General features: G+C 35.9%; 1 protein-coding gene across 2 annotated transcripts in view; it reads left to right on the forward strand.

The window, feature by feature from the left end:
* The window catches only part of LOC145694714 (phospholipid-transporting ATPase ABCA3-like), a 187,752-nt gene that overhangs the window by 44,704 nt on the left and 127,834 nt on the right, over window positions 1-15,214 (forward strand). For both annotated transcript variants that reach the window (XM_081771243.1, XM_081771244.1), the window contains exons 4-6: window positions 2,009-2,097; window positions 6,225-6,380; window positions 11,531-11,774. In XM_081771243.1, coding sequence (XP_081627369.1) covers window positions 2,009-2,097; window positions 6,225-6,380; window positions 11,531-11,774 — 489 coding nt within the window. The remainder of the gene's footprint in view (window positions 1-2,008; window positions 2,098-6,224; window positions 6,381-11,530; window positions 11,775-15,214) is intronic.

Raw genomic sequence — 15,214 nt, forward strand, 5'->3', positions numbered from 1 at the left:
ACAAGGATAAACTCCTGCTCTTCTAGGTGGATTATTGAGGTAGAATGTTAACATTTGAAATTAAGATTTTTAAATAATATAACTTAGTTTGGATATCAATAAACACCTACTATGATGATAGTTGTTGTTAGTGGCGACTCTAGAGTTCTGCAATAGGGAAGTCTTATTGGCAATGGCGGTGAAACTGATATTGCACACCATCCCGTCGCAAAATCATTCCCTGGCTTTAGAGCCTCGAGTGATGTTTTACTTTGGAGATATTCTCCAAATTCTGATATTAAATACAAATATTGCAGGAAAAAATCCCATCATGTAATCATTTATCAAATATATGTGTCTTAAATACAGAATTATTTAACTTTACCTGTTTTATTCAGCCCAAAGAATTCAAGTTATTTAAGAAGGGAAAAACAATTGATGCTACCAACACTATTATACCTATTTCCTTAATTGAATTTTCTCAATCTATTCTATAAATGAAATGAAATTTCTAGTTGTACGTCCCATAGTACTGCTCTTTAGGATAAAAGATATGGATGAATTAGTAAAAATGAATTATGCAATAATTGGTAGAATGTAGAAGAAAACTGAAAAACTAGAGAAAACACATGGACACATGTTGTCCATCATAAATTCGCTTGGGTGGGATCGAAATAGGGATTCTCGCACCAGAAATGACTACTCTATCACTAAGCCAGCGAGGCCAACTTTCAATCGATTCTGTAAAACTCATTCGGTTATTATCATTAATACAGGGTGTTAATGAACTAGACAGACAAACTGAAACAGTTGATTCCTCACATGAAAATAAGGTTAAAAGTTCTTATGGACCCGTCGTTAAAAGTGCATAGTTTCAGAGCTAGAACTGTCCAAATCCATGGGAAACTCAACTTTGGGGGGCGAATATTTTCAAAACTATTAGCTATTGAACTGTGGCGGCATGTTACTGTCTTAGACTTATAATCTGCTCTATCCAAAAATGCATAATTCTGAATCGTTCAGTGGCGGCGCAAGGGAGTTCCTCACAGGAAGTGGGGGTCCTGGACATTCCGTTAGGAGAGATGGGTCTGATTCATGACAGATGGAAAAACGTACCACCAAGTAATAAATGTCCTTGGCAGACCATCAATGTTTTAAACAAAGTCAAAATGGTGAAGGATTTTTGGTGTTCTGTACGTGGTTGCATAAGTAAAGTGGGAACTGAATGTAGTGAATGGAAGGAAATTAAATGAAATTATTACATCTGCAGGTTCATGGCCCAGAATCATGAGCTGTGTGCTAAAAGAGACAGACGTTAATAATGCGTAATGATTTTGGAAGAATTGATCCAATCAGGATTTGCGAGAAAATGGAAGTAATCTTTCTTACATCTGCTCTTTACAATTTCAATGTAAAGTACACTAAGAAAGTGTTCTTATTATTATTTTGTTTCCTTCATAATAATTTAAATGTGTCGCAAACAAACAAGAAAAAATGAAATTACACTGTGAATTATTCTCGTTTTTGATATCATTAGAGCCATTCTTTTATGAGTGTAAAAAGAGCGAAACAAATCCATCCCACTTAGCTCGGGTTGAGTGCGTCAGTACAGACACAGAGCTTAGGCTCCGCCCTATTTCTTCTCCCGCTGTTCTGTCCGGCGACAGAAACGGATTCTTTTTTCAGTCACGTAAAATGTGTGAATCTATTGTACGTAAGGCAGGCGTTTAAAGGGCTGCTTTGTGATGCAGGCGATCGCTAGAAAAAGCCAAGCCAGAACACGTGAAGACAGAGTAACATCAAACATGTGACTTACACTTTGTTGCCAAATCTCTCGTTGACATCAATTAGGGCTGCAAACTACGTAATAAATATTTTTTTCTTCGGTCATTCTTCATTGGTATACAGGAATAAATGTCAATGTCTATGCTTTTTTCTTAATTATTTTTTTCGTATTATTTGGGAAGGCATGTGACTTCGTAATTATATCATGGAGCTGCCCTGATTATTATTTTTCTTTTATTTCTAGCAACATTTGGGGACTACTCTTTTCTTGCAATTCAAGTATTAATAGATAAGACGTATATCAGCATGAGAGCAAAGAACACAGACTTCCAAGTAAGTATATATAAACTCATATAATCATTTTATATTAGCATAATAACAGTAGTTCATCACATTACATTTCTCCCATACATACTTTTAATGTTCAGTCAACTTATGTTTTTGAAGTTATAGAAACTAGTTGAAGTAACAAAAAAAAATGATAAAAGATAACTAGATAAACATTCCTGGCTACACGAGCAGTGGTTGAAAAACTTTAAAAAAATTGCACCGAAAATGACAAGGTATACAGTCTTTCTTTAAATGTCTTATCACAGATGTCAATAATGAAAGTAAGCATACCATTGAACATTAAACAAATTCATTAGCAGCATATTTGTCAGACGATATTTTACGTCAGTAGGGTACCGAACTTACTTGTCGATAATTTTACAAGTTTTAAAATAAATGAACGAATGAAGCACAATGATACAAGAAAGGATTAATAGCACCTTAGAGTCAGTACAGAGTTATGAAGACTAATGATCAAGATTTTGCAGATAATCCTTACCGAAGATATCTCCACTGCAGATATTAATTTGTAACTTAACGTATTTAATTAATATTTTTCTCGAAGTTTGAAATAATATTAACACGGAACACTATACCATCTATTGCTTAGAAAGAGCTAGATTAAGTGATTTCGCTGTATGGGAGGAATTTAATAATATTATAAATTGGCTACCCATATTGGCTAAGAATTACTGTATCTGGAAAATATTTATCATTTGGCTTCATAGTTCTGTACAAACCAAGGATCTTATAAAATAGAGGATCTGCCCTTACAACAAAATCTTGAAGCCATACGTCACAGTTTCGCCACCCTACTCTGCCCACTCCGCCCAATAGGATCGCAATGTTTTGAGCCGACAATCATGGCGGAAACGAAAGTAGCCAATCAGACGATGGCAGAAACGAGAGTAGCCAATCAGACGTGCCGATGCTTAGTTGCTTTTTGGCTTCACCGATTTAATAGGATGAAGATACATATGGGCAGATCCTCTATTTATAACATCCTTGGTACAAACACTAAGTTGTTATTAATCCATATTTGTATCATTGCATTTATTCGTTCTTTTATTTTTAGAATTGTAAAAGATATTTTCAATTAATTTCGGTACCCTATTCCACATAAAACATTACGTGACAATTATATGTTTCTAATGATTTTGTTTAATGTTCGATGGTATGCGTACGTTTATTATTGACATCTTTCATAAGATATCTAAAAATAAATTCTATATATTGTAACTTCCAGTACATCTGCACTATTTTAAAAGTTTCACATGATATGTTTTCAAATATTTGTTCCATTATTGTAGTATCAGTAATACTTCATCTAATATTTAAATTTTAAACTGGAAATAAAATGTCGCTAAAGCAGGCTTTTTCCGACATATAAAATGGAGTTTATTTATAATTATGATATTTCGTCATAGATTATTATTATCCTTTATATTTAATTTAATTAGATCTGAAAATAACGTGAAGGAATACACTTGATAGTAGTAACCTGAAATATTAGATTCCTCTGGAAATTGATGTGGAAATGGAATAGATGACGGGAAATAAAAGTTCAAATTTAAAACAAACAAATCTCAATTATTTTCACTAGAGCAGCATGCCGGTTCAAACTTTACCTTAACCTGTAGGAATGCATTATATATAGCCTCTGTTGCTGAAAAGAGAGGCTAAACTTAAACAACCAACAAACAAATAAACTGTCCAGTATTCTGCCATTATTAGCGGGCATGTTTTTTCCCATAGGTATTGATCCCTCAAACTACTTGGCTACCACCACCTGTAACAAGAAAAATATATATACTTTGGCTACAGGAAAGATGTACAGTATCTGTTAGATGTAATTTGATAAATTAAGGACATTAAATTTTCTTCCAGTGCGTCGCAGAAAACAAGAAGACATTTTTCTGGACTATCTGCCATACCTTTCTCTTACATAAGCTGTGAGTTATGTTTCAGTAATTGTGTTGTATAGTTAATATTGTACATGTAGTTTTCAGTAAATACCCCGCCATATATATATATCAGAGATGCAAATAACCACTATAGATAACCAATAGATATAGATACAGATATAGATATAGATATAGATATAGATATAGATATAGATATAGATATAGATATAGATATAGATATAGATATAGATATGCAATGAAAAGAAAAATACATCCAACTATGCTATTCATAAGTGTCGAAAGACGTATAGAACAGCTATGTCCGTCCTTCCGTTCCTCTGTCTGTCGGTAGGCATCAGAGCAAAATCGATGAGATATGTCAAGAAGTGGTTTTCTGCAATCGATTTAGCGTAGTTCCGTTTCCTCCGTTAACCTCATATTTAAACCAGAAGTGGTTGAAATTAGCCATTTTCGGTTTTAACGTTTTACGCTGTAGAACAAAAATGGAAATAAGTAGCAAAAATTGTATTTTTGTAATCGATTCAGCGTCTTAAAGAAACATAGCGTCACCCATCCGCAACTCTCTACCAGAACCGGAAGTAGTTGAAATGTATTAGTATTTCCGGTTTCTTACTGATTTCCATGGAGCAAAAATGGTAAGAGATTTCAAGAAGCACTTTTTTTTGCGATCGATTCAGCGTCCCAAGAATAGGTTTCATAACCCTCTATTTAAACCAGAAGTGGAAGTCAATCATTTCTGCGCCATAGGTAAGAGGCAGCACAAAGCAATCTCTTTGCAGTCGTTTCAGCGTCTTAAGAGAATTATCATAACCTACAACACTTTACCAAAACCAAAAGTAGTTGGAATTTACTAGTTTTTTTTATTTATTTTTAATACTTATTTCCATGGAACGAAAATGGTAAAGGATATCAAAAGTAGGTTTTTGGCACAGATTCCGCTTCGCAAGAATGAACTTTGTCACTACTTTTATCTATTTTTTGAAACCGGAACTGATGAAAATCGCATAATGGATATTGGGTAGTGATCGCATAATGGATAAAACGGAAATAGTTAGCGACAAGCAGTCTTTTGCTATCGATTAAGTACCAAGAATGTATTTCACCCCCTGATATTTTCTTTTTATTGAAACCGGAAGTAATATACATCAATTACCAATTTCGATTTTAATGTTAATTTCCGCAAAGCAAAAACAGTAAGATATAGCGAGTAATGGCTTTTTGACACGGATTCAGCATCTGAGGAACAGAATTTATATTTGATCTTATTTCTTTATAGTAACCAGTAGTTATAGATGTAGTATTTCAACTTTGAGTATTGAATTCACATTGTTTGGAAGTCTACCGTATTTTCACACTATGGAACGAAACTCAATTGTTTTAGTTTTGTGTTTATACTGTTAGCATTTCTCACTGGGATTACTACGTGTGAACCATGTGAATGTTACATATGTGCGTATATGTAAACTATTAAACTGTAACTACATGTTATGTATTAAACTATACATGCCAGCTATTAACTGTTATGTATTATGTACACATTTATAATACGGCCTTTAAATTATTCATCTATACCAAATAATCATTTCAATAGTCTAATTTTCACTTTCTTTGATATTTTAATTAATCATAATCAATTTTAATGAGTACCTGGAATTAGGTTCTCGTACTGCTTCTAGTTAATCCGAACTTTATTTACTCCGAGATGATTCTAGTCCTATCGAGTACGAAAAAACGGGATCCTAGTGCACATATAAACTACTACATACTCAGTAGATAGTAGTAAGTAAACATGAACAAATAAAAGTGTCCACAGACATGAATGCTTTTAGTTGTATAATAATAAGATGGAAAAGAAACCACGATTGAGTGATTACCTGGTAGCCAATCAACTGATATTACTTGTTAAAACAACAAAAGGTAAATAAGAGAAGCCATTATTCCATTAACTCCCTGAACTCGATCGGGAATAAGGCATTTTTCCATTGAAGTTTTGTAAAACATGTTTCTTGTTTATTAACAATGCAGACACATTTCAACGGGGAATGGAGAATGCACTTTGAACCTGAAATGCTGCTGAAAAATCGGCATCAAGCGTATATAAATCTTAAAATCTCGATTTTCATGGGTTTGAGAGATCAGCAATCTCTCGGTTAGTTCTTCAAACGTTTTTATGTTTTACATTCTATTTATTTTATTTTGTTTCAGCTGCTCATCCAGGAATTTCCACGGCCTCCTTACGTGTATAATCACTTTGCACGAAAAGGCGAACTTTTTTTTAGTTCTTCGATCGTAATCACAATGCTTTTGCTGTTGGCACCAGTGATTAGAAGAATTATAGTGGAAAAGGAAACAGGCGTCAAGGTAATTTCATTTTCAGTTTAATATACACATTAGACAAAAAGTATTTTTGCTGTTTTCTAAGATATTTATATATCGGGCACAGGCGTCTCAAACGAGGAACAGCGGGGACACATTCTCCATTCAAAAATAATAATAATAATAATAATAATAATAATAATAATAATAATTGTGTAGAAGAGGAAGAGGATGAAGGCTAAAAGTAGATATATGGAAGAAGCAAAGAAATGGAACGAACATATGAATGTTATATTTGCTATTAAGTGACAGTGTTACGTTGTGTATGTAATTATATGAAACTTGTTTTCTGAGGAGGAATTGTCTTCTGAGAACCGTAATATGGTGGAAGTGAGACAAGAGAGACTACAATTAATGGACCGATTAAATTATGCCAAGACAGAGATGCTGAATGCCAATGGTCACAAAAGACGCAAAAATTATTAGGTCACAATCTTGAGCTTACTGGGGTAGAATACCGTTGAAAAATATATCTAGGAAGTAAAATAGGAAAAAATTTACATACTGAGGAGGAATTGTCTTCTGAGAACCGTAATATGGTGGAAGTGAGACAAGAGAGACTACAATTAATGGACCGATTAAATTATGCCAAGACAGAGATGCTGAATGCCAATGGTCACAAAAGACGCAAAAATTATTAGGTCACAATCTTGAGCTTACTGGGGTAGAATACCGTTGAAAAATATATCTAGGAAGTAAAATAGGAAAAAATTTACATACTGAAAAGTTTAAGAATTGGTAAGTAAAAGCAGATTTGTTGAATTTCGAAGAAAAGTATATAAGTTGAGAGAAAGTAACTTTTGTAAATTTCACAATGCTAAACACAATAAGAATGAGAATGTTGAGTTAATCACCGAATTTCAAACTTATCATAAAATTGGTTGTTTATCGTATCAGAGTTTCAATTGAACACTTCCAACGAAGGGCGCCCATCAGTGCGACAAGGGGGGCGCTCGCCTCCCCTATAGGAAATTGTACTTGATATCGAAAACCCAATAGAATTTTTACATTAGCTACAGCAAAATTTGAAACTATATTTGAAATATCGCTTATACTTGCCCTCCCCCTTGGAAACCATAACATGGGCGCCTTTGCTTCCAACTTCGTGTGATGGATGTAGTTGAACGCATAAGCTTTGGAAATTAGAAAAAGAAAATGAAAAAAATAAGTTGAAATTAAGAATGTGAAATAATGTATAGAAAGTTGAATTGTGACTTAAGAAGGAAAAGCGACAAATACAATGAATAGTAGACGTAAAGAGGATAAGAGGAAAAATAGGCAATATACATATTGCATATGGAGATAAATTCAATGAAAATAGAAAGCCAGCAAAGAGAAACTACTGCAACAGTATATAAACTAAGAATGGAAATAAGTGTTTAACGAGCGAAATACAGCTTGAGATGATGAAATAAACACATTCAGTTGTATGACCAAAAAAAAATGTGTATTTTGGCAGTAAAGAAGAAAACGAAGTAAATGAGAATCGCAAAGAAATAGCGATACTAATGGACAAATTCAAGAACATATACCAAAACGAAGAATGAAAAATAGATCATACACTTATTGTTTTTCTAAAAATATAAAAGAAAAAATCTTTAGAATTTGTAATCAAATGACGAGAGAGTCGTCATGTGACTTTTCACAGAGAGTTTAGACTTAATTGTCTAAAAAATCAAATAAAATGTACGATGACTATAGAATCATACTGGCGTAACCGCATTTAAGAACAAACAGTAGATATTCACGGATCTGGCCCAAAGTTGGTATACAAAAAGCAGGCGATGGCAGATTACTGTTCCCATAATGGCACATTCTGAATATGTTACAAAATAAGTTACAGTACTCGTCTTCTTAGACTACCACAAATGACCACAGAACTGTTTGGACGTATAGCCGGTCAGGTACTGTGGGCTATTGCAAGGGAAGGTCACGAACTGGCTCCGCTGAGTTTCGAACGAGACCATTGTGTTTGCATTTGATATGTTATAACTAGACGAAACCCAAACTTACACGTTCCACCGGGCGGGATATCGTGAATTAGAGCATATTTTGTAATGTAAAAGCTATTAGCTGACAGAATAGTTTGAACCGGGTCATTTGTTCGGAAACGGTTGGGTAGATGGGAAACTCGACGAACACGTATCCCAACATTTTAAGGGCACACTTCCATGATTGGGAGATCGTAGTTTTCAAAGCAGCCTAATGGTCAGCCACCGTTCCATATCCCACCCGTACTGCATAAGGCTTCAGTTAGGAGTCTTAGCAGGCTAGAGTAGAAGGCATTTAACGGGTAGAGTACACTGACTTACCTAACGAAATAGGAACACGCGATATGCTGCTGGAAGATGAGGTCCCAGAAAATATCCAGATAAGGTCGGAAGTCAGGATTCACAAAACCACGAATACATGACACCAGAGACAAGCGGGATAATGTAAGTTATTTTCTCCTCTTTTATCAAATACCAGAAAGTGGAGTGTGGCTCCTAGATAACGAATAAGAACGCGTGGAATATTGTCTCACACCTGTCTACATACGCGTGCGGAACCATAATCTAAGACAGAAAGTATTCTCATCACTTAAAACCACTATACTCCATTCGCTTAGATGAATCGCTTTGCGTTCCAGTCTCTCCTGATACCACGGAAAACTTCTTGGCGATGATAAGGTATCAGGACTAATTGCACGAAAGTAAGTCAACACTCAACAATATTAACAATCAATCGTTTAGTATTCGTCCTCTCACTGTATTTCGTGTTCGGTTATGATTGTTCTGGCATTCGCCATTCTGTCAGTTAGGGCTGCTCAATTTTTTTAAAAAAGGAAATTTCGACACAACGCGATGCATTGGAAAGGGCACATTAGCTATGGAAACACTCTGCTTCCTATCCTGTACACCACCGATATACCGATGCTTCCTGTAGTGTACACCATAAACTACTGAGACGACACGAGATAATACGCGAGCGGCAATTCAACGGAATGACCATCCGACTTGTCACTGTCTCAGTTTATGGCTACGGTCGAATACAATAGGCATTCGCTTACATTGTCCTAGGAACGATCTATACTTTACTACTTTCGCCCTGTTGTCCGATAGCCTTCATACTACTAGTAGTATGTGGTTAGTGCGTTGGGAGCTTCAACCTAAGATCATACGCTTTACAGACACACATTTTGTGGTGCAAATTTCGTTTAAATATGCCTATGTACTGTAAACTGTCAGATCTAAAGTGCTTCAACACCAATATCTTAGTTTCACATTGCACAAAGCAAAAATTCAGCTTCGAATACAAAAGATTATGTGGAAGAAGAAGTAAGAAGGTAGAAGAGTTATGGTTTGGAAGAATCTATTATTATGAAAGATGCTTGGGACGAAATGAAACGTCAGACTTGGAAGGAACTTACATGTAAACTAGAGATAACATCCAGAAGAGACGAGATGAGACTTAATACAGTCTCAGTCTCGCCTCAGTTAACAAATAGTGGTCTCAGTATCCGTCTCGTCTCGAATGAAAATTTCTTGTACCAGTCTCGATCTCGTCTCAATCAACATATACTTACGTTGATCCCGATCTTAATTACCAGGTCTCGAAATAAATTGAGAGAGATTCAAAATATATAAGTAATATCGTATTACAACATAACATTTATTTTATTATTTTTACTTCATTCTTCACTATATAACTAGTGTAGGCAGGTGGCCCGCGTAGCGTAGTCCCTAATACTCTCGCCTTCGGTGCGAGCGGTCCCGGATTCGATCCCCGGTGGGGGTAACTCGATCGAAAAAGTGTAAAAAGCTTTTTCAGGCCAGCCATCCTGAATGAACATTTCCTGGATTTTCCTTATTCACACCAGACAAATGCCGGGATGATACCTAACTTATAGGTCCCAGCAATGCCGGACTGGCCACGTTGGCTACTTAGCAATTGCCAAGGGACCCGTAGGGATCACGAGGCCCTAGATCTGTAGGCCTTGGTCGAATTTTCGCGATCTCAAATTTGTTCTTACTCTCCCATGTACTCAAGTCACATGTAAGAGGACATTTTCTAAATTGAAAGTTGTTAAAACTAGACTAAGATCTACGGTAAGTCAAAACCATTTGTTTCCTTTACTTTTTATGTTTACAGAAAAATATTTATTCCAGAATGTAGACAAAGGAAAAGTAATTGATTTGATTGCCTCATCAAGTGAAGAACTGCGTAAAAAACTGTCAAAGTAACTAAAGTAACTTCACGATTACGTTTCATTGTCTCAATATTATTATTACTTTTTGCGATCTGTTTTGTGCTACATATTTATTCGATACAGAAAATATGATTTTGTCACTTATCATGTTTTGGAACTGACCTGTTAAGTTTATATATATGGGGGCGCAATATACAGGGTGCAAATTACCGGGGAGATGGGGGGATTTTCTCCGTCAACCACATTATGTTCCCTGCAAAGAAATAAACTGAAGTATCCTCAACGGGAATGTTTGCTTCCCCCCCCCCCAAAAAAAAACATGCTTACTATAACGTCAAATTTCACTGACTTTTGTCATTTCTTGGTAGTTTAATCTGCTAGCCGTATTTCAAAATGAGCGATGTAAACTATTCAGTTTTCGTCATTTTCTAATTTCCCCACTATTTTCACAGTTGCTTGGTTGAACTATACCGAACCAAAAAACTCCAGCTGCTTGAAGGATCTAGTGTTTGGTGTATACAACACGGTTAACTTCTTCAATGCTAATATCAGTAATCATGAATTGCATTCAGTAAGATATAAATTTTCCTTAATCGTCTGATGATGATGGAGGTGCAAGGCTTAAGGTCATGTGTAGAACGAGAATAAAAAGACTGATCTTCGGTCTAGTGATGAGTAAGTTTTCAGAGCATGAGCACGTTGTTTCTGTGTGGCACAAAAAATTGTCAATATTGTTTACGACATTATAGATTTCATGAAGGAGTGTGGAAGAAATTACACATTAAAGTAACATAAAAGATACCAGCGCAAATTTTACTTCACATTAAATATGATTATTGTTGTTAAAATTGTTATTATTTAGGGGTGTAAATCTGAACTTCTTCACTTCTTCGTTGTTTCTGTAACAAATTAACATATTAACTATTTAAATTTTCCTTATTTGCAGGAATTAATGAAAATGATGGGTCTTAAATCGTGGCAGCTGTGGTTAGGATGGCTATTTAATGCCCTATCAATATCTTTAATTGTTATTTCCGTAATTGTCATTTTATTGACAGTAAATTTACGAGGAATAGAATACGGAGCTATATATTCCTTCACAAATGGATTTGTACTTTGGCTGTTTTTTCTATTTTATGCAGTAGCAGGAATAGCGTTTTGTTTTGCAATCAGCTGTTTTTTCACTAACAGTAAGTGGATAATAATTAATTCATAGCTTTCGTGTTGTAATGCAATGTGGCTTCTTTTTTAAGTTTAAAGCTGCCATATAAATTTATTTTTTTTATCTATTTATTCTTGCTTTAAAAGTAGGAAAACAGAAGAATTTTCTGTTAAAACTAATATTTTCTACTTATTTTGCAATATTCTTTTGCTTTGGAATTTTCTAAAGTCAAATTTGAGATATAGAGAAACATACTTTTAAATATGAAACAAGAGGCTTCTAAGAATCATGCATTCTGTATCTGTTAAATAAATATTTTGTTTTGTATAATTTTCGAAATCTCCTCAGTCCTCAGTTCACAAGAGCAAAGAAGAATGCAAAATGTCCTTTTCTGTACAAAAATGATTTATGTGTTTATTTCTTACTTATTTCCTTCATCTCCACCTAATGTGTTGAAGATAGGGGAATATCCAGCAGCAAGAGTTGGTCTTCCCTTTTCGGAAGTGGAGTGATGAAAGGATTTTAAGCTTTCAAATAAAGTATACATTAGATTCCCAGAGGCAAAAAGTTACTTAGAAGACGACTAAATGCAACTTAGATTAAACTAGACGTTTTACAGGAACAACATAGTTGGGAAATGCGGCTTGCAGAAATATCTGAAAGGAAATTGGAGGCAGGATATTTATTAACCAGTCGACTGACTTCGATTAACCCTTTTAGGATTTCCAGTTTTTGAGGTAAATTTTAGACTTTCACTCAAACAGCTACTGCTTCCTTACTATTTATCATAGCATAATCGTTCATACCTCGATTTTTTTCAGGATAGAGTATGCTTTTTAACGGTATCATGCGCTTGTCAATATGATACACCAGAAACGGGACAAGCGGGAAAAACCGGGAGATTTTTCGAAAAAGCTTGTTTCGAACACTTTGTGCCCCTCTGAGCCGGGCCTGGGTACACGTAGGGATCTAATTTTTAAAAAACAATATGTTGTTATGTACCTAATACGTGTACAAAATTTCAATCTTGTATATTCAAAACTAAGGTCGGGAGAAGTTTTTGAAAAATGGTTCAAACGCCATTTTCTTCAGCATAAAGAGTCCTTTCGAACGGTATCACTTAAATGTCCGTATCATACCACTGAACCGGAAATTTTGGGGAAAGCTCGGAATGTTTTTTTTAAACCCCAAGGGACACTTTGCCCCTCTGGCCCGGGCCTGGGTTGATGTAGGGATCTTAATTTTGTTTAAAAAATATGTTATGTACGTAATACGTGTGCAAAATTTCAATCTTTTATCTTGAAAACAAAGGGCGGAAAAAATTGTTGTAAGTCTGAATTTAGGCCCTTACACATAAATATACATATTATAAAAAAATACTGGTCATTACTATTTCGGCTAGAGTCATGATTCAAACGTCGTTCTCTTTAGTAAAACAAGTCCTTTCCAATGGTACTACTCTCATGTCCGTATCTCACACCTGAATCGGAAAGATTGGAAAAATCCGGAAATCACCCCCTCAGAACACGTGTGCCTCTCGGGCCAGGCTCCAGCTTCATGTAGAGATCTCAAAAAGATTTGAGAAATTTCCAAAAACACGCACAATCCGTATGCAAAGTTTCAATCTGATATCTTGAAAACTAAAGGTGTGATTTTTTTTTTTTAATTTGCCTTAAGAAAAAAGTCATGTCCCTCCGCCCCAACTTGGCACCACCAAATTGACCATCCTTTTCCAAAACGCATCTGGGGTGTTCCTTGATCCATCCTTGACTTGACCAATAAAAAAACGGCTTAAATACCTGATATAGAACCTAAATAAGTGGTCAAAGACGATACTACGTCATAGTAAAAAGAAAAGGTACCAAAAATCCTAAAAGGGTTAAATATGATTATAATAGTGTTGATATACATATCTCAAATTAGTTTAATTATTTTGAAAAATCTCCTCGAATATCAGTGAAATTTATATAATAACATTTTTAAATAAAAATGAAGTACAAAGAATGTATGCATAATCGAATTAGTAAAATATTATAGGTTTGAAAAAATAAATGACAAATTAGTTAAACAGTAGAAACTGTCGTTTAGTTTAAAGTTTAGAATACATGAACTCTGTCGTAAACAGGATTCATCTAACAAAGATGTAAGTTTCATTCTAAGTTGAATATATATATATATATATATATATATATATATATATATATATATATATATATATATATATATATATATATATATATATATATATATATATATATATATATATATATATATACGAGGGTTGGGGCAAAAGTCATGGCAACTATTTTTTTTCTTGCAGATATGTGAGCGGATCACAAACTTCTGTGTGTTGTGTGGAAGTTCTGCAGGCATAGTGTGTATGCAGAACAACAGATGGCTCTGTGATAGCTGGTAGTAGCACAGCAAGGGCTGTGAAATCAGTCAGTTGGCGGGTGTCGTGCGAGATGGATGTAACCCGTGTTGAGCAGCGCGCTTACATCAAAATAGCCGTTCTCCGAGGGAGAAATGCGATGGAATGTCACAGTGAATTAGTGGAAGCCCTTGGGAATAATGCTCTACTATAACGGACAGTAGCACGGTGGGTAGGAAAGTTTCAGCAAAGACGTGTGTCAACCAGTGATGAGCAACGTTCGGGACGACCTGTCAGTGTGCGGACCGACGTGGCACATGCCGTTATCGAGCAGCTCCTGGATGAAGACGATGGACGCTACTGGAGTTGGCGGAGGCAAGTGGCATCGAGAAACGCACCGTCCACAGGATATTGCGTAATGAGCTGCAACTACGCAAAATCGCATCCAATGGTACCGCATGCAATAACGGAAGTTCAAAGGTGGATGCGCTATGCAATATGCTCCGACCACATTGCACGCTGGCAATAGGACGACGATCAATTCTTGTCACGAATTATCGCCATCGATGAATTTTGGGCCAGGACATACGAACCAGAACTGAAACGTCAGTCCGCGGTTTGGCGACATGCTGGATCACCGAGGAGGCAGAAATTCCGTCAGAATCCGTCCCCAGCAAAATTGGTGGTGATCGTTGCGTATGACATCAGGGGTGTCATTGTTTGCCACTTTATTCCACATGGCATAAAAGTGACCGCACAGTACTACAGGGACTTCCTGGTGCGACAGGTACGACGTGGCGTTCGGGAAAAACGTCCGGATCTTGTGGACAGTGCAATAATCCTGCACGACAATGCAAAGCCACATAAAGCAGAGCGTGTAGGGCAGCTACTGCGACGTTGGGGATGGGAAGAATTGGAGCACCCACCGTACTCTCCTGACATTTCGCCCTGTGACTTTGATCTCATTCGAAAGATTAAGGAACCACTACGTGGTAGGCGGTTTGCAACACGCGAGGACATTGCTAATGCTGTGCGCGAATAGGTGACCGATTCACACATGGTGCGGCAAATGCTGAGGCGGATGGTATTCAGCGCAT

Source organism: Thermobia domestica, chromosome 9, assembly GCF_964235325.1.
Source record: "Thermobia domestica chromosome 9, izTheDome1.hap1.1, whole genome shotgun sequence".
NCBI classification, from domain to species: domain Eukaryota; kingdom Metazoa; phylum Arthropoda; class Insecta; order Zygentoma; family Lepismatidae; genus Thermobia; species Thermobia domestica.